The sequence below is a fragment of the Lycium ferocissimum genome, chromosome 2 (genome assembly GCF_029784015.1).
Source record: "Lycium ferocissimum isolate CSIRO_LF1 chromosome 2, AGI_CSIRO_Lferr_CH_V1, whole genome shotgun sequence".
Taxonomy (NCBI): Eukaryota; Viridiplantae; Streptophyta; class Magnoliopsida; order Solanales; family Solanaceae; genus Lycium; species Lycium ferocissimum.
In genome coordinates this window covers 47,775,631-47,795,911 of record NC_081343.1, presented here as the reverse complement: position 1 = coordinate 47,795,911, position 20,281 = coordinate 47,775,631, and the positions used below count along the sequence as shown (strand labels likewise).

Genomic DNA, 20,281 nt, shown 5'->3' with positions numbered 1-20,281 from the left:
GTTTAACCTTTTAACTCGATTGTCACTGCATCTAGAATTAAAAAGTAAATATTGATGCTTTTAAGTCATGAGATTATTATTAGTACAAGGTCTAGAAGACAATTAGACAAACAAACATTTAATCTAGTGAACTACTTCCCCCACGCTTGATAATTTCCTTGTCCTCAATTATCTGTTGGCAACTTAATACTAAGCTATTACTACTACTCTGTAAGGTTCCTACTTATCCAACCAGATATGTAAGAAGCTTGGCCAGAATTCCATTTCTTCCAATGTAACCACAATTTTAAATTTTAATCATGGGTGATATTATTTTAAGTATATAATTTATTTCTCTTTTAACTCACACATTTTTGGAATCCATTTTTTCGGTCTGATAAGTAACAAACCTGGTTGTAATTTATTTCGTTTAGGTTATAGTTTTAGATTCAATGATCTAAACAAAAAGAAGAACAAAGAAACGAGAGAAGGAAATAAGAGAAAACATTTTAAGAAAATATCACCATAACAAATATCATTGTACATGATCATGTAATAATTAGCAGGCGTTTGGCCATAAATTCTAAATACTTTTCACTCAATTTGGGTTTATGAAGTTGAAGTTGTGTTTGGTTATACTTTTTGCAACGAAGAAAAGAGAGCACGTTATTTGAAATTTATGAAGATAGAGTTGGAAAGCAGGTTTGGAGCGCTCTTCCATATTTGAAATCCAACTCTAAATTGAATTTGAAAAGTTTATAACCAAACATTAATTTTGAAATAAAGTGAAAATTATTCTAAAAAAAAAAGTACATAATTCTTGAGGCTAAACAGGTTAGTTTTTGCAAAGAAAAAAAAAAGGCTAATTTATTTGGGAAAATGACATAATAATACTACTTAAGATTATATTACAAAATATAAAAATATTTTTCCTTATTTATAAAACATACCAACAAAATTACAAAATATACCAGATTTGGGCTTAATGGAATACCCACGATTTTGGGCTTTTATTTAGGAATAGAATCTAATTTTGGGCAATTTGCAGGATTGCCCTTCGCTGGGGGTGGTCTTTAATTTTTGCCCCTCAAATTGGTGGTCTTTAACCTTTGGCCCTCAGGCAGAATTTCACATGGATAGAATTTGCAAATTTCTACCTTTGCCCTGTTTGTATGTAAAAAGAAGCCATATAAGTCAAAAAAAAAAGTTAAAAAAGCCCAACTTATTTTTTTAAATTATTTTTAAGCTGTTTTAAATAAGTTGCTTTAGATAAAATTTAAGTCAAGGCTTCAATTATTTTTTTTGGGCTTATTTTAAGCACAAAATGCTTTTTTTAAACAGTCAAACACTCAAAAAAGCAAAACGATTTAAAGTGAAGTTTAACAACTTATAAGCCAATCCAAACGGGCTTAGTCTTAAAATAGGTTATGCATGCAATATTTATCGACATGAAAATCATATGCATTAATCAATATTATGACGATTTAAGATAGTTACGTATAGTTACGTTTTTTCCTTGTACAAAGATCTAGTACTAACCCCAAACGCTTGTGGTAAATGTTGTAAGTGTATATACACTAAAAATACTAAAGTTGATGAACAACATCAATATTTTTAATGTTGCAGTATAATATAATTAGAATTTTTTACAGGAAAATGTGACAGTTTTAGCTCTTCAAATGAAATGAACAATTAAGAATATCAGTTTTATAAATTTTATTTTTATTCTTTAACAATTAAAAAGAACATATCTTATTCACATTTAAAAGTTTTTTTTTTCCTTAATATAAAAAACTATTTCATAATTATTTAAAAAATAAAATCCGTTGGGCTGGTTTACGGGCCTGCCCACGTAGAGCTGGGTGTGCGGATTGTCCTTCAAGGGCACTGGTCTTTAATTTTTGTCCCTCAAATTGGTGGTCTTTAATTTTTGTCCTTCGCCAAATACATCAAGGTTATAGGTTCGAACCCCAACTCAGTAAAAAAAAAAAAAAAAATACAAGGTAGAGGTTTAGATTCGCAAGGCAGAGTTTTGAATGCAAAACTCTGCCTGCAGGTAGAGTTTTGCATTCAAAATTTTGCCGGAGACCTAACTTTGGCCCGAATAGGCCTAATTTTGCTACAAAACTCTGCCTTGCGATTTTTTTTTTTTACTGAGCCGGGGTTCAAACCCCAAACCTCATGGTATTAGGCGAAGGACAAAAATTAAAGACCACCAATTTGAGGGACAAAAATTAATGACCACCCCAAAATAAGGGCATTCCTGCGAATTGCTCGGGTTGGCTTAGCATTGAGGCATTTTTTTGTGCGGATTGCCCTTCAAAGGCACTGGCCTTTAATTTTTGTCCCGCAAATTGGTGGTCTTTAAGTTTTGTCCTTCACCTAATACCTCAAGGTTCTGGGTTCGAACCCCAGCTCAGTGAAAAAGAAAAAGAAATTTCGCAAGACAGAGGTTTGGATTCGCAAGGTAGAGTTTTGCATGCAAAACTCTACTTTAAGGCAGTGTTTTGAACTCTGCCCGAGTAGAGATTTGAAACTCTGCATCATCTAAAACTCTGCCTTGTGAATCCAAACTCTAACTTGCAATTTTTTTAAAAAAAGTTTATAACTGAGTGGGAGTTCAAACCCGAAACTAAAAAAATTTTAACGAAAGCCAAAAATTAAAGACCACCAATTTGAGGGACAAAAATTAAAGACCAATGCCTTTGAAGGACAATCGTGCAAATGCGGAGACCCTTTCAATGAAGGGGCTGGGCTAGGTCATTTGCTGTTTTGTTCCTATTTTGTTCTGGTCTTTAATTTTGGTCCTTCAAATGAGCTGGTCTTTAAATTTTGTTCTTCAAAATCGAACTTATGCTTGGACGGGCATAAATTACCCATCATAATATCTAAAAGTTATGTCAACGCCATTAAAGAACTTATACCCGCTAGGTATAAGTTCGATTTTGAAGGACAAAAAATAAAGATCAACCCATTTGAAGGTAAAAAATTAAAGACCAATCCATTTGAAGGACAAATTGTGCAATTGCTTCTTTTATTGACCTGAAAAGCTGGAACACAAGCTTTACCGGTCGATCCTAATTGATTATCAAAGTTATTTTCTCATATTTCTTGTTCGTCATTCCAAGCGTACCATAAATATTTTTTTTTTTTTTTTTTTTTTTTTGGGAGAAATATGAACAGAAGGGTAGGTTTCATACAGACAAAACATCATATTCTAGAATCTGTTTATTTTATACCAATTAAAGCGAAACTTAATTACTAAGTTGTATAAAATTCTAATGTAATTGAACGAAGTGGAATCTGTAATATGAGAGCAAAATTTTTCTCTATCTAAAAAGAAAAAGCAAGATTAAATTAGATAAGATGTAGATCGAGCGTAACAAGCTAGAGAGGAGTGAAAAGATTAGTTCAAGATGCACTAAAAAAGGAAAGATGCTGATACTAGTATTAATCTCTTTCTTACAAAAGTAAGAAAAAAACGATTAGTTCAAGATGCACTAAAAAGGAAAGATGCTGATACTAGTATTATATCTCTTTCTTACAAGTATCAATGGTATTTAAAAACAGACTTTAGATTTTGCCCTTCGCATAAACCCATGGATTGGTTTATACGCGCCTTGTCCAAAATTTTAAAAAAAAATTCGCAAGGCAAGTTTAAATTTCGCTATGCCCAACCCGTACACTCGTGAAGGAATTACCAAAGTTACTCCAGGCCGATACTTATGCCTTGGCGTAAGATGCGTTTGATTCAAAAGTTTATGCCGGACCGCATGTTTGCCCTTAAAAATCATTTGTCTTAAAAAAAGCTCAAAATACTTATGCCTGGCTTAGCGTAAGATTGGTCCCAACAATTCCTTCCTGATAACTTTGACGCCGGTCCCAAGATAAAAGTTTGCCCATTAAAAGTATGCCCCCAAGATAACTTTGTGAAGGAATTATCAAAGCCGGGATCCGGATAGTTTGAACATAAAAATAAAAATTTCAATAAGTTAAGATAAATTTAAAAGCGCCTTGCGAATTTTTTTTAAAATTTCGACCGTGCGTGGTTCGAACTTATTTTTTTTTAGGCAAATTTAAACATTTCAAATGAGGGCAAAATTTAAAGACCAATTTAAAATAAGCACCGCGCAAAAAAAAATGATCAAGCAAGCTCTTTTTTTTTAATAGATTGCCCATCCAAACAGGCTCTTAATAGATTGAACTGAACCGTTCGAATTGATTATTATATTTCTTTTAATAAAATTGTAGGTTTTTAATTAAATTTATAACCGTACCGAATAATTAGGTAGGTTTTTTCATTTTATAAAAATAAACAGAAAAAATATAGAGCCATACCAAATAAATTTAAGTTTTAAAAAAAAATGCCTTGGCCCTATCATGATGAAAACGACTACAAGCCAACAAGTAATTAACAATCGAAGTCCCGACTTTGAAATCTATTATGCTACTTTTGTTGAAACTAATTAGTGCTAACATCTTGAATAGTAAGCTACAAGGTGTTCCAACGATCTTAAGCAGAAAGTTACAAGGCATTAGATATCTTTCCTCTCGTATGATTTAAGTTTTTCTTATTGGATACTTAATATTAGTAGTTCTTGAGTCTCACCTTGATTAACTTCTTTCTACTCGTATGTCTTTGTTTAACTTTGTTTGACACTACGGTAAAGTAGTTAATGGATCTCTATTTTGATCATATTTCACGTGTCCTTTAATTCATCACTTTTTAAACAGTAAAATTATCCAGAGAGTTTTCGTCAAAGCCCTAAAGAAGTTTGCGTAATATCGTTTTCTAACTTCCACTTATGACTCTTACATAACGTTTTCTTAAAAAAAAAAAAACACTTGAAAATTAATCGAAACCGATACCGAAAAGAACCAATATAATTAAACAGTTTCGAAAAATTTAATTTTGATTACACAAAATAAAATAATCAAAAAATTAATATGGTATCATTAACACGTTTAATTAGAACTTACTAGTGTTGTGTACTTGGATTAACGCACTCAAACACAATTTTTTAGTTCCAAAGGGGAAAATAAAAGTAGAGGCAGAGAAAAAAAATCTAGTTGGAGTGTTGGGCGGATTTTATTAGGACAGAATGCACATGCGATTCCAGTGAATGGCTATGGAAAGAGCTTCATGTTCCACCCTCAACACTTTCCGTTTCAGCACCAACAACAGCTCCTCTTCCAAATTCTACAGAAAACACCACCTTCATTTCCCCTGTTTCTTCCCTCTTTTGCCTCCAACAAACTTCAATTCTAACATTCCCAAATTGTACACTCATGGGTGGTTTGTCAATTCATATAATAGCAGCAGCACCCAAGAAACCCCATCTCACCAACTTGCTCTTCTTCTTGAAGTTGAAGGGTACAAATTTTAACCCCTTTCTTGTTTTGTCTTAGTTTTATGCACGTGCTAATAGTCTTGAGCTTTTAGTGTTCAATTTTGGTTTTTCACTTTTTGCGGACTGCAATGTGTTCGTATTGGTGTTACGTCCCCTGATATTATTTCCTCCGTCCCAAAATAAGTGTCACTTTAGCAAAAGAAATTTGTCCTAAAATAAGTGTCCCTTTAGGAATTCTAAGACAAAAAAAATGTAGTTATTTCTAACTATACCCTTATATTAAAGAGCGGCTTTTTCTTAATGTTACTCAATTTTCAAGAAGCATATGATAAATAGGGATAACTTAGTAAGCTATGCCTTGTATTTATTGTTTTTCTTAATGGACGTGTTATGAGCTAAAGCGACACTTATTCTTGGACGGAGGGAGTAGCTTCTCAAAAATCAAATTGAACTTCGACTTGAACACATTTTCTCGTAATTTGAAGTAGTTACTGTCATTTTGTCAGTCTGTCATGTGAAGTTGTGAGGTTTAACTGTGGAAAAACTGATACTTTGACATTTATAAGTCAATGCCAGAAGAAAAGTTTGGGAAAGAGTTAATGTATGGAAATGGTGGCACTGGATAGTTAAGTTTTCAATCAAGTAGGCATGATTTTTTATGTCCTAGCATAATTCAGTATTTGAATTAGATAAATTAGCTGAATGAAACATATTATATTGAACTTATGCTAACCTGGGGGGTTCATATAATCTATTTTTATGTTCAGGGTTTTTGTCTGCTTATTTTCTCCGTATTATATTTTCAGCAACATTTTCTGCTTTACATTTTCCACTGGTAGTTAGTACTTCTTTTTTTTTACCTTTGTTTCCTTGACAACTTTTATTTGTTAGGGTTTTAATGGATGTGGACAGACAGGGCAACCGTCAAGCCTTCAATGCAGGTGAGATTTCTTTCTTACTTTTGTCAAGTAAATTCTATGCTTTAAGGGAAGTTTTCTGAAATGACCTCCTTTTCATGATGATTACCGAAGTCATTCTTAATGACTGAATGCACCAATATGGTGCACAAACTAATTTATAACAAAAACAAAAAGTATGATATTTCAGGAGGTTTTGTGATTCAAGCCTACCTGCAGGGGCGAATTTATGTATATTTTTTTGGGCACGTGAACCCATGGTCTTTCCACTAAACTAGATATTTGATGTACATATTTTCTATAATCAAATATAACCTGCTGGCAATGCATTTTTTCCTTATTTCTTTAGTAGTACACCCAAGTTCTAGAATTCCTAGATCCGCTCCTGCCTACCTGGGATAATGTACATGTCTTTTTGTCTTCTACTAATGTCAGCATTCCGGAAGCTTGGATTGGACTGTGCAAATTGGAGCCAACCAGTTTATCAGGATCTTGTAAAGTATGATGTGCATGTGGTTTTGTGATTCTGTTGTGGCATGCATATATTCTTTTTGAATCAGAGAGAATTGCATAGTTGATTTTATTTCTCTTAAATAAATTCTCTTAAATAAATTCTATCTTTTCCTGATTTCGTAACTTTCTTAGTTTCATATTTGACCTCAGTATACGGCATCTTAAAATGTCTTTCTGACTTATTACATAAGCATATAGTACTTGCTTTCCCCAGGAAGAGCATGGGTGATGAAGAAAGGATGTTGGTCTTGTTTTTCAACAGAGTAAGCTCACATGGAAAAGTTCATAGATGTGTGTTCTTGTATTCATTCTAAAAGTCTTTGAAGTACCCTTCCAATTTGAATAAGCTTGTTCTTTATTCAGATTGGTTGGCCCACATCACTGCCCACGAGTGAGAAGGAGACATTTATGAAAAGTGTTTTGCGAGAGAAGGTATGTATTCAAAACTAAAGCTTAATAGGTTGAACATATGGTGATAGATTCTTGCTATTTGTTCAGTATTTTCTAAATATCAGTAGTAACACCTTCTATAGCTGTCAATATTGTATCTCCAGAATATAGTCATGCCCCCACGTCTCTAGTTGTTAACGGTTAACAGTCTCTCAAATTGATGTAAGTCAAACACAAAGACAGTAGGGCTTTTATCGAAATAAGAACTCAAAATAACATTTCTGATAAGGTAATCTCGTAGAGTTGTTGACTTGCTTAGCTCTGCTTCATTGACTAAAATCATATTCCAATTTTGTCTTCAAGTACACGTATGGACTGTTTTATCCAATCTGATAGTTCTTGTTTCCTGCGCCTTCTTTTGTTTTCGTTTGCACTGGTTTAATATTTGAGCTTTTACCAAAATCAATTTGCTAATGTGTTTTCTCGTACTTTTACTCACTGTTATATCCAGTGTGATAATTGTTGTTTTCCTGTTCCTTTTCTACACTTGTTTTGGAATGGTTTCATATTCGTTTTCTAACTAAAGATAATAGAGCTTACATGATCTTGGTTGAATTAATAATCTGAATAATGGGTTCATTGCTTGCAGAAAATTGCATTGGATGAACTTGTAATGTCAAAAACTTTACCTTTAAGACCTGGTGTTGAAGAGTAAGTAGTCTTTCTTGCTTAAAGTCATTTGTTCATGTTCTATATATATTTAGTTTTCTGCTGTCTGAACTTCAGTGATATATGAGCCATGCAGATGATTTCTCCTTTTACCCTGAGTCAGAGCGAGGTTTCTTATGGTTACTCCGTTCTTTTATTTGGGGAATGCTGCGCGCTAAGTGTAAAAAAGAGGAGAAAGATTTCCTTTCACATGGTTGAAGCCCTGCATAATGTTTCCATTATTTGTTTAAAGATTTATGTGTTGATTTTACTTTTTAATGTTATAAGCTGCTGTCAGGTTCTAAGTTTATTTTCATTAAAAATTGAGGCTCCTCGGGTTTTTCTCCTATTATTTTCAGCAAATTTTAGAGGGAACCCCTTCAAAACCCTAGGTTGTTTGATGTTTTCCAATTTGAGGTGGTGTCTTACTCATCTTGAGATCCAAGTTACAATCCTCATTGTTTGGTGATGGTCCATATCAGAGTGGAGTTAATTATGCAATAGGTTCATGAAATAGTTGAGCCATAGGTTCCTCTAGGATTAATCCTTGTTTGCTTTACCATATGACCACTCTTTTCCCTTTCTCTAGTAATTCGGGGACAAACTCAACAGAGGAAATCTACAACTTTGTGCTTTATGTCTAGAAGTAATGGTTCCTTGTCAGTTTCATCGAGCTATATTTTTCCATACCCACCACTTCTGAGACCCCTTTGTAGTTCAGATATTGTGACTTTTGCCATGTAACAGTCTTCGGATCATTGACACTTTTGAGTGTTTAGTTTGTGTATTAAGCTCAATTGCTTACAACAACAACTACCTTAATCCCAAATAAGTTGGGATCGGCTATATGAATCCTCCATGTTACTCTGTTTAAATTCGTATCATGCTAATATAAGCAAACTGAAAATAAAAATTACATGAAGCTCTTTGTCTTTCTGCTGACATATAAATCCAAGGTAGGGGTAAGGTTTGCATACACTCTACCCTCCCCAGACCCCACTCTGTGGGATTTCACTGGGTATGTTGTTGTTGTTTGCAAAAAAATCATAGGACGTAAAGTAAAAGTGCTAACATGATGAAACATATTCTCAACTAATAAGTATCAGATATATAGATATTTTTCTTTCATTTTGCCCAATCTTTCGCCAAGTTTTGCATGGATTCCAAGAAATTATAGATCCTTCGAGCAACTTTCTTATAAGTGATTTTAGGTCTACTTCGCTCCCTTAACACCTTGACCCACCGTGATCTCACATCTACGGACTGGTGCATCTTGCAGTCGACACAGGGCATGATCATAGCATCTCAAGCGACCTCTTATTTTATCCTCGATATTTGCTATATGAACATTCTTGCGGATGCAGTCATTTCTAATCTTATTTAGTCTTGTATGACCACATATCCCTCTAGCATCCGCTTCTCTGTAACACTCATCTTGTGGATGTATTGGATTTTAGCAGGCCCAATATTCACTCCCATTGTTAAGCTCAATGGTTTAAGCATCTAGATTTTGACGTGTTGAGCAACTTATCACATCACTGAATCATAGATTTAGTTTTAACATTTTCAAATGCCAAAAAGTTTACTTTTCAACGATAATTCTTATAATTTTCCTTAGAAGGAGTTACAGGTTAGAGTATTTTACATTTGTTAGACTAACTTTTTAGCGTCTCGATTACCGGTGTAAAGTTGGTTTGATTCTGTGGTCTTTGTATATATTAATTTAGTTGGTTGATCTTTCTTAATTTTGTTATATTTCTCTTAATAAATTTTACTATGCTATTTGCAGATTTATTGATGAAGCATGTGAAGAAGGTGTCCAAGTAGTGATGCTGACAGCCTACTGTAAAAGTGGAGAAAAGCAAGTCAGGTTTACTGCTAATTATTCTTTGCATTTCAAATATGAATATATAAGATTTTTTTTTCCCCCGAACATGAAGTTCTTTTATATTGCTTTAGGGTGAGGTACAGTTGGAATGACACTGATGAATAAGTTAGTCTAATATTAAAGACTGTTATTGCTGATGCCGAACACTTAAAACTGTTGAGTTTGGGAATCTGCCAGTGTTAAATTGCCATTTCTTCAAGCACTCAAGGGTGTGACATAGTGGTTAATGAAGTGGTTGAAAACAATGTGAAACTCAGCTTAGACAAAAAACACTAGGTGATCTTTCCATCTGCCTATGCCTTGGGGGAAAGAGTTACCTGGTACCTATTCTGTTGGGGGTAGTGGGTAGCCAGTAGAATAGTCAAGGTATTGCCCAAACTGGCCCGAACACCATTGTTATAAAAAAAAAAAAATTCTGTTTCTTGGATCTAGATTATGTTCTTTGCGTTTTTTTAATGGTTTTTGTTGCTTGAACATCGTCATATAAACTGAATGATTCTGCATGTTAATTCACATCAGGAAATAATTAAAATCTCTAAAGTAAGTAGGAACATTAGTTATTGAAAGGACTGTTAGTTGGCGTGTGTAGTAATTCCCGTTTTATCCAACATTAATGATACTTCTATACTTGTCTGTCAAAAAACTCGTTTTGGTTTCCACCCATATGAAATTGGGTTTCGATGTTGAAATAATACTTTCTGCCAGTCAATGGAAAGGTAACCTGTTCTTTTATTCACTATAGATCTATCATTGAGAAGCTTGGAAATGATAAACTGGCAAAGATAAAAATAATTGGAATTGAGGAGGTAAGGCGAAGTTCCTATGGCCAACTTGTATTTGGCGAAGGGGTGGCATCTGATCTAGGCGAGCAACTGGCTAAAGAAGCAAGAAAAGCAGGTAAATTGCCTCAGACAATCTGGTTCAGTTTCGTTGCACAATCTGCTAAAATTTCATGGCACAAGCTGGTTGCCTCTCTTTGCACCATATCCCAGCATAAGAAACTGCAGACCTCATCTATATTGTTTTGACCCAGTTTCCGCCGAGGAGCAAAAAATTGCTAAGGAGGTTGCTTCCATACTAAAGTTGACTGTCGACATTGATACTACTTCAAGTGAAGGGTTAGTTCTATCGTTCTCTTCGTTATTGTTTTTCTTTATTTTTATTTTTGTTGTTTTGATGGTTTATCTTCAGTTTTACACCACATGAAATTATATTACCAGGATGAAGGTGCTTGATTAAGTCATTAAACTTTCCAAAATCAATAATCAACTACACTTCAATCCCGATATGGTTGGGGAGCTTATAGAACAACAACAACAACCCAGTGTAATCCCACGAGTGGGGTCTGGGTAGGGTAAGATGTATGCAGACCCTACCTCTACCTTTATGGGGTAGAGAGGCTGTTTCCGATAGACCCTCGGCTCAAAAGAAACATAGTCAATGCAGGATTGTAAGAGAAATAAGACAACAAAATATCAAGATACAGAACAAATGGAGCAACACATAGTAATACACACATAAGGATAATGATCTACGCGATACTAAAATAATACTACTACGAAAAGGAGAGAGAGGGTGGAAAGGCATGTTTTGAAGCTGGAGATTTCATGTATTCAGTGGTAGTTTGAGAGGTGCCCAAGGGAAAAGGGAAATTAGTTGCTGTGAATTAATTCTGGTCCAATGAGACTTGTCCCAAAAAAAAAAAAAAAAAAAAGAGGAATAGGAACTCTGGTCCAAAGAAAATACTTCTCCATTTCGGGTGGATCAGAAAAAACACTTAAACACATTAGCTTCTTGGCAATCTCATTTGTGCTATTTCAGACCATGTTACATGAACAAAGGTATAAATATTGGCTGAAGGTTTTTATCTGGTAGAAGTAAGATCAACTTATGCAAGGATCCATTGAAAATCCATGCACTCATTACACTTATTTGGCATGGCCATGTTTGAATGAATTCCTTGGTTCTTGAAATCACATAGATCAAACTAGTAGGTGACCTTTCTATTTGTTACTGTGCATCTTTGAATCTCTTAGGAACAACTGCCGAATCAGTATCATTGGTGCTATACGGAGTTGGGTGCAAATACTAGATATTATTATGGATTCATACAGTGTATTTTGAAGAATCTGTTGTGAAATAGCCATATACCAATGTCGTACATGCTGGACAGCGGTATGTCAAAGCAGCAGGAAGAGTCCATGCAACATACTGGATCATATCGCTCTCACTTTTGGAGCTTTGATTTGTATTTGAAGACAATATTCAGAAGCATTTGGGGGCTATCTGCAAATTCATGCATATTTGTATGGGCTTTTTTCATTGTTGGCCTTTCGGCTGAAACTAACTATGGGCTCTAGCCAAAATATAACCCTATTTGTATTGAGTGCAGTGCAATTTGGCACATAGTAGGTCTGCAACAGTTCGACTACTAGTGGCTGTAAATGTGGTCAAGTCTAATACTTTATTTTCAATCTAATGTGGTCAAGTCTAATACTTTATTTTCTTCTAATATAGATTGAAGAATGTTGTGGCTGCATTGAGGGCGGGGGCAGAATATGCCAATGTACCTGTGCACAATTGTGTGCTTGTTTCCGGAGGTCAATCTGGGGTCGCTGGAGCAGAGCGAATTGGCATGCCTTGTGTTGTGGTCCGGAGCAGGTAGATTTTTCAATCAAAGTTCTAAATACCAAAATCTTGAATGCAATAGGAGTACTTTTCTATCTTTTTTATGACAAGGGGACCCGCAGCCGCTACCTTTCGGGTGTGCACAGAAGTACTTTTCTATCTTTAACAGTAGGCATATATAAATCCTTTGACCATTATGCTCGGTGCAGGTTCATTTCACACCAATACTAAATAATTTGTCATTTAAGGAAATTTAGGGGTTCCTAGTAAAGAAGAACGGATGCATAGATTGAAATATGGATGTTTGTAGTTTTTCTGCTTTCTTGGTGCAATACATTGGTTGTACAGATGTGGGCCTTTTACTCGATTTTGTCAACTTACTCTTTTTGGGCAGTTTGACTTCTTCTTGTGTAATATTCTGAACCTCCTGTACGCATCAGATAAACAATAATATCTGAACTTATTCATCACGCACAAGCAATTTTTCGGGTTGAGTGCATTCTCAGACCATCACTATCAGATCAAACGACAAATGTATATAAGAAATCATATGAAGGGTACTTAATCGTCTGTACATAGTTGACATTTGGTAGTAAGTACTGTATAGGTGCTAAGGAAAGGGAAAAAGAAAGTTTTTCTTTATTATACAGCGATGCCAGGAGCTTGGTCACATACATGGCACAGCATGGAAAATTGAAAAGTGCAATGAAGGTCTGGGACTTGTGCTGTTTGGTATTATAGAAGTTCGACCTTTGCTGTATCTTCTTTTTAATTTGTTTAAAGCGGATGTACTTGTTCAAGAGGAGCCTGGATTCTCCATGTTCTCTCTGAAAGCTCTATTAAATGCCCTTCCCGTGAATTCAAACAACACGATGGCCCATAAGCTAGAACAGGCCCTTCTTGAACTTTTATAGCAACTGGAGTACATTTATAGGCTGCTTTTGTACTCCTACTTTTGACCAGGGAAGCAGGTGTGCTTTTGCCAGGTTATCTGATACTTGATTGGATAACCAACCCCAGAATTATGTACCTATATTCACATGGACAGCAAATGGCCATGAACCTTCTGCACTTATAAGCAAAGTTTGCTGAACTAACATATAAGTTTTAGAATAAGTTCACTCTGAGGCCTCATTTGTTTGCACTTATTGGAGGCCTGAATCTGAATGGTTCAGACCTTAGGTCATTAAGTGTATTTGTTTGCATTAAGATCTAAGCACTTACTGGGTCTGAATAGGTCTTAACCATTAAGATCTTAAACCAAGTCTTAATATTATTAAGAGGTATTTTTGTATGAATTTTTTTTACCACCAGCTCCACCCCCAACACCACCCCTCCACATCAACCCCACCCCCACCCCCACACCCACTCTCCACTCCAACCCACCCCCACTCCCAACCCTTAACCCCACTACCCACGCTCCACTCCAACCCCACCCCTCCACCTCAACCACCCCCACCCGACCAATCCCAATCCCACGCCGCTCCCCCCACCCCACCCCACCACCAACCCACACCACCCACTCCCACTCTCACTCTCCACTACCCCCACCTCCCACCACCAACCGCACTCCACACCACCGCCACTACCTCCCACCCCTCACACCGCCCACCCACCCACCCCTCCACCTCCACTCACCACCCACCACGACTACAAATCACCTCCACTATTACTAGTGAACGTAAATGTTTCATTTTTTATCAAATAATATTTATTTTATTGTATTTATTTTCTGATATTTAGTTATTTTTTATTTGAATTGTATATTTATTATGTTTAAATGAATACATTATGAACATTCAGATGTTGAAAAACAAACAGTCTTAATCATTCAGTGTTCAGACCTAGAGACAACATCTTAATCATTTAGATGTGTATTCAAATTTAGACGTCTTAATCTTAATGAAAACAAATGAGGCCTGAGTCTAAGCTTAGTAGGCCACTTCACAGCTTTAATCAACTTGTTAGGACTTTATAAGCCTCAGCACCCATCATTTAGCTTAGAGGCTTAGAGGTAATGTGCAATTCCACACATACCAACCATTGCTATGGCTGCAAATTTGGCATGCTTTGCTCTTAAAGAGAGATACTAGCTTAGCTTCTCTTGTTCCTTCAAGTCAACTGCAGGGGAGATCGAGGAGATAGGCTCAGTAGAAATTTACTAGTAGAATAAGATAAATCATGGTAAATAGAGGTTTAAATTTTTAGATTATGCACTTCTATTTTTATATACATTTTGTAATTTTTGAATTATGCTTAGATCATTCTAAATTAGATTTTGTCACCTATAATTTTCACTTGATGTTGGTTGATTTTTCCAACATCTTTTAGTTAAATATGAAGTTTATTTGCCTTAAAAGTTCTAACTTGTACAGGGTTTCTTCTTCTTCTTCTTCATTTTTTTTATTTTTTTATTTTTAAGGGAACAATTTAGAATAGTAGGTGGCATTGGCTTCTTCTTTCTCCTTATCTGCAATTTGCTCTTGAAGCCGTGAAACGTAATATCATTAGGTAGATTTTGATTAGGTGCTATGACGACTCACCCTGTATCAGGGGCGGACCTAGTAGCATATAAGTTATGGTTCTCTTGAATTCAATTACTTTTATCCAAACCCTGTATATGTATCATAAGAAATCTACTAAATATCTATAAATATTTGAATACACCTAGTTATTATTGTGTATTAACTTAAAACCGTTGTACGAGCCAATAAACTTCCAATCCAGCATCCGCCTCTGTCCCCCATGGTATATGTGGGTGAGAATAAATGTCGCTGGATTCCATGATAACACTAGTACCACATCCATCCTGGTAAACTGGTGTTTGCTAATTCACTTTCAGATAATTTGGTTACTAAATATGTTGTTAGCATAAACATTGATGGATATCTTTTCTTTATAATAATATCTTTTTGTTGAGGTGTAAAAGTTCGACAGCCAGAGCTGAGTTTCCTGGAGCTAAAGCAATAATGGATGGATTTGGTGGTGGAGATCTATCAATTTCTAGACTACGACAAATACGGGGGTCCTGATATTTGATACAAAACCCATTTCCTGTATAATTTTCAAACTTTAAAGCGAGTGTAATTACGATGCTGTAAAATTATTTCCTATGAAATATGCAGCATAAGTTGCAGTATCATCTAGCGGCCATTGACCATTTGTGGAATTACTTCTCAATTTGGGACTTCATTTCACCTCTTTGTAAAATTTTCAAACATTCTGCTGCCTCATTTTCTCTCTTTTTGTGGGGGTCTCTAACCCGGTATCCAGTACCTGCTGTGGGACTCGAGTAATCCGGATTCGCGCCAGAAAGTGGATGGCTCGAGTAATCTGGATTCGCCCCAGAAAATTCCGCTTTGTGGGTAACTCCCTACCAAATGCAGTCATGTTCTGAGCTCAAACCTGAAACCTCAAATAAGGATGAAGAACCACTACTCCAATTGCCTATGCTGTCAACTGTGTATCTGATGAGTCTAAGACATGTTAATATTAAGTACCATACTTATTTCTTTGTCCCTTTATGTAGAAATTGAATTTCATAGATGAGCTCGTTTATAAGGTGGAACTCCAAAATGCTTGTGAAGTACTCACTAAAAAGGCATTCGACTAGGTAAATCACGTTCAAAACGTTACATAAAAGGTTTGGGTGAATTGTTAGCTCATATCAATCTACAACTATAAGAATGCTTGGTCAATAATCAAAAGGAAGGAAAACCAAAACCCCACATAATTTTACTGTATTCTGAAACTAATCATGTTTGGCAACTCAAATTATAAAGTTACAGGTTACGTTAAAGAAAACCAATTACGTTAACGAAAACCAATGGAAAAGTAGTTTTAAGTTGGGCATGTGAGTTATTGCTTGTTACTCAACTATTGGGCAACTAGTGAGGAAAACAAAAGGATGATCTTACAACTAGGATATGTTTTATGATCAAATCTCCTTTACAGATATAATTTATTAAACATATCTATGAAACTCATCCTTCATAAAATTACTCAAGGGTGAAGTATATGAATTTCCTACAACTATGCAATATTCTTTCCACCATAGCATGAAGCTGCTTTGAGGCAAGAAAATCTCAGGAGACACCAAGAAGTTATTAATCATGTTCATTACATACTCCTCGAATTTGATCAGATTTCCTCTAGCCGATTCTTGTTCTTCTAGGCTACTTTGTCCATCCTTCAACACTTCACAAGAGATCAGAGCTTCCTCAACATAAGCCCAGAAGCAAGAATCAACCGTAAGACTAGAGGCTTGGCTTCTCTGGTATGTATGAACATTTTCATCAGTTGACCATTTCTCCAATAGTTTATAGTGTTCAGATCTTCCGTGACTTACATAATCTTTCTTTCCCCTACCGTAATACTCAGCTATGTCGAGTGGTTCAACCATCCTTCGATAGCTTGTTGCCGCATATAGGCAACGCTTTCGAAGCTTTCTCCCCTCTTTCCAGGGCAAATTTTCTACTTCAGTTACTATTCTTTTCCAGAACAGCTTCAGAGTTCTGTGATGCTTGATTAGGTTTTCTGTGCTTTCAATCTCGTCTCTGCTTCTGGAACGTCTGGTCTTATATTTGTCATAATAACCTGCCTCTTCCAAAGAGTTTTTCATGTACCATTCAAGGTAACTCATGGACTTTTTAGTTATGCTTAGTCTTTTGAAGGGATCAAAAACCTTTTGCTTGTGTTTGGCCTGAACCTCTGCCCTTGTTGCAATATTCATTGCAAGATTGCTCAAGTTAACATTTTCCTGTTGCAGTTAAGAGGCAAACATCTAAAATTTGTTGACAGAAAAAGAAAAAAAAGAACACTAAGAAAAAAAGAAAAAAGTATTATGGCGTGTTATAGCCCATTTAACCAAGAACTTTTGCCTCAGGTTAATTTCAAGCCTTGTGCGATCTTCAATAGTTCAACATAATTCTTACTTTACAACTTGTATACGCACCTGAACGACTCAAGTTCTTTATCTTTCATCATTCACGTTGTGCTTCAATAGATGAACTGTCAAAGTGGGAACAACACAATTTGATCAAGTAGCAATGAAGTGTATTTACCTGTAACTTTCCAACTCTGGTTGCTTCTAGCAGTAGATAGGTTCCTGCTTGAAGTGGATTACTTATTGAGTCGGGCAGCTCTGAGATACCCCTGCAAACAGCTTTGCTCTTTAGCTGTTCCAAGCTATGTCCATAATCAATAACCTGAGAGCAGTTATTTAGATTTTCACTTTCAGCACATGTTGAGCTCATTATCATCAACAACTCCAGAATAGATTGTGGTTCCTCAAAGCAAGAGAAACCTGATCCTGAGCAGAAGAGATAGGTACCGAATGGCATGTAACAGATCGAGGTAGTCAAGTTAGCATTATGGCCCGAGATCAGAAATCCTGGAATTGGATCTGTGTTTGAGACCACGTGCAAGAAGCACGAGCTCCATGTCTGAGACTCTGAAATGGCTTTTTGGAAGCCATTGTTACCAAGAAGTGGAGACCCAAAAGTGATGCAGAGGAGACGCTGCACACCATATCTGGGAAGGCTATTAAGCAGCCCTAAGGTGAACAGAGATGCAACAGATCCTCCCAGAGAATGTCCAGTTACAATAAGAGGTTGGCTATTGGTGAACTACATCAAAGCAGATAAAGCAACAACGCCAGAATCAGTTACACATATAAGAGGTAGTCCAAGCTGACAGTTTGACACTTCATTTGCAAATTATAAGCTGGAGAGCAATCATTAGTATCTTTCCTCCCTCAATCTGGTGTTTAGTTACTACTATTGTTGTCCTCCCAGCTAAAGAAGGCATAATTAAACTTTAGTTAATAATCCGGCCCCAACTATCATTTCTTCACTGTTGTGTTTTTAATTATGTTGCTCGGACCCTTCACTTTTCCGCACCGTGTCCCGACACGACACGACACCGACACCGGATTCGTGTCGGATCTGGTCAAACGGCATTGGATACTTTGACCAAATCCATGGACCAATCTGAGAAAAATTTTGAGGCCAAATTGAAAGAAACGGAGAGCTCTTGAAGAGTGGACACTTATTGTATCTAGAAGAGTTTCAATTTAATTAAAAATTAATATTTAATTATAAATGATAACTATAAAAAATTATTTTGTTTTTTATTTCTAGGCATAGATTTAGTTATTTTTCTTATAATTTTGAATTATTTTAGCCGAATCCCCGCACCCGTATCCACACCTGTTTCCGTATCCCCGAATCTGAAAATTTAGATTATGCCGAATCCGACCTCTAGATCCGTACCCGTATCCGACACTCGACACCGAGTCCGAGCAACATAGGTTTTTATTACTAATCTAGTATTCCTACTAATTAAAGGATATAGGTAGGATTCTTAAGCTCAAAGATGTAATCCCAACTATAGTCTCATTAAACTGCCTCCTCATAACCTTCTCATACAAAATCAAACATTATAAAAATCATACCTTTTAAATGATTCCTTAGTAATTTAAAACCTGTATATTCTCTACATCAACACAATTTAAAATGATCAACTCAAGATTACATCTCAAAGTTAAGGATCTTTGAATCCAATTGACCAAAAAAGTTCATTTCTTGAAACACATAATATAATTTCAAAATTCCAAGAACGCAAAAAATTTAACAATTTAAGGCACTGTACCTGTTGTTTGAGAAGAGAGAGCTCATTCTCAAGAGAAGCAAAAAGGGTAAGAGCAGCCTTATGAAGTGAAATGGAACTACTACTTTTGTTGCAAAGAAAGTCAAAGGATGTAATTCCATCTAACGAAACCAGTTCTTTAAACTCTTCTTGCAAATGATTCACAGAACAATTAGGTGAGCATACAAAAGCAATAATAGAACACTTTGTTGGGTATTCATAAAGTTGGTATCTAACAGAAAAAGGAAGTGATGGGTCCTCTAAAAAGGTCTCTTTTTGAAGCTTTGAAATTGCATCCCATGAATGATCCAATAAGTCTGATCCGAGCAATAAATTGCCCAATTCAAGTCCAGTGCTGTACCTGGAATAGTAGATGAAAATTTAACCATTAGAATCATTGATTTAAGACTATAAATTAAGACGGGATAGCGTTGATTGCTTACAAGGACGCCATTGGAGAGCTTCAGACCGAAGTTAAGACGAGGTAAACTTGGTTTCTAGTTTTAACTTTTGTCAACTACGCGTGGGATACAAGTGTGATATTATTCCATTTTCCCATCCTACGTGCCAGTTTATACCATACTTTTCTTTTGGGAGTATCAAATATTTAATAGTGTTGTATGTATATTTATGGTAATTAAACAAGTTAGACCTAACATAATCATTATAAATTTCACACCGAAATAATAAATGAAATGCATATTTTAGCATAATACCCATATTAATTGGTGTATAATTGTATTAGATTTGGAAAATGATTTGAAATGAATAATTAATGCTAAGGATAAAACGCGGAAAAACAAATTATTTTATTCTTGATATGTGAAAATGGACAAATAAAAATGAAAATCTATTTTTGGAATAATGGACAAATAAAAGTGAACGGATGGAGTATAACAATAACAATTATACCTTAGTTCCAAATAAGTTTAGATTGATTATGTGGATAGCAGTAATCATGTTTATTATTGTCACAGAATTTTCAGTTTGGATCTTTTACAAATTACTTTAAAATTTACTTCAAATGTAGAAAATATAAGTAATATGTAAGTCAAATTCAAATCGTAAACTATATGATCATTCAAAATCATCACATAAAATGAGGTGAAAAGTGTACAAAACATTTTTTTTTTTTTTTGGTTAATTTATTTTTCGAGTGAAGTTCTCATCTCAATATTGATTGTGTTACGAAACATTTCATTTCACCCCCTTTATAGGTTCCCCAAATTATCGTGCGTGATTAATCGGATCAACTTCAT

The 20,281-nt window shown here is 35.4% G+C and overlaps 2 protein-coding genes across 3 annotated transcripts; one reads left to right on the top strand and one right to left on the bottom strand.

The window, feature by feature from the left end:
• Nucleotides 1–4,999: 4,999 nt before the first annotated feature.
• Nucleotides 5,000–15,594, top strand: LOC132041303 (CBBY-like protein). Of its 2 annotated transcripts, none has more exons than XM_059432075.1 (11): nucleotides 5,000–5,353; nucleotides 6,222–6,271; nucleotides 6,683–6,746; nucleotides 6,975–7,023; nucleotides 7,124–7,192; nucleotides 7,800–7,861; nucleotides 9,648–9,728; nucleotides 10,489–10,643; nucleotides 10,780–10,864; nucleotides 12,264–12,407; nucleotides 15,295–15,594. In XM_059432075.1, exons 1-11 carry the CDS (start codon nucleotides 5,103–5,105, stop codon nucleotides 15,404–15,406), a joined length of 1,122 nt encoding a protein of 373 aa, XP_059288058.1. In that variant the 5' UTR covers nucleotides 5,000–5,102; the 3' UTR covers nucleotides 15,407–15,594. The 2 variants fall into 2 exon arrangements, with proteins under 2 accessions (XP_059288058.1, XP_059288059.1); XM_059432076.1 differs by having other exon boundaries at nucleotides 5,002–5,353; nucleotides 15,304–15,594.
• Nucleotides 15,595–16,282: 688 nt separating this feature from the next.
• On the bottom strand, nucleotides 16,283–19,607 carry LOC132041287 (senescence-associated carboxylesterase 101-like). The gene is made up of 4 exons (XM_059432073.1): nucleotides 19,466–19,607; nucleotides 19,026–19,383; nucleotides 17,438–18,001; nucleotides 16,283–17,133 (listed from the first exon to the last, which is right to left on the bottom strand). The coding sequence occupies exons 1-4, from the start codon at nucleotides 19,474–19,476 to the stop codon at nucleotides 16,339–16,341; spliced, it is 1,728 nt and encodes a 575-aa protein (XP_059288056.1). The 5' UTR covers nucleotides 19,477–19,607; the 3' UTR covers nucleotides 16,283–16,338.
• Nucleotides 19,608–20,281: the final 674 nt, after the last annotated feature.

Coding starts and splice junctions, on each gene's coding strand:
- LOC132041287 (XM_059432073.1), bottom strand. Junction 18,002..19,025: donor TCTCTCTTCTCAAACAACAG/GTACAGTGCCTT, acceptor GCTTTGATGTAG/TTCACCAATAGCCAACCTCT. Junction 17,134..17,437: donor CCAGAGTTGGAAAGTTACAG/GTAAATACACTT, acceptor TAACTGCAACAG/GAAAATGTTAACTTGAGCAA.
- LOC132041303 (XM_059432075.1), top strand. CDS start 5,103: ATGGCTATGGAAAGAGCTTCATGTTCCACCCTCAACACTTTCCGTTTC. Junction 5,354..6,221: donor CTTCTTCTTGAAGTTGAAGG/GTACAAATTTTA, acceptor TTTATTTGTTAG/GGTTTTAATGGATGTGGACA. Junction 10,865..12,263: donor GATACTACTTCAAGTGAAGG/GTTAGTTCTATC, acceptor CTTCTAATATAG/ATTGAAGAATGTTGTGGCTG.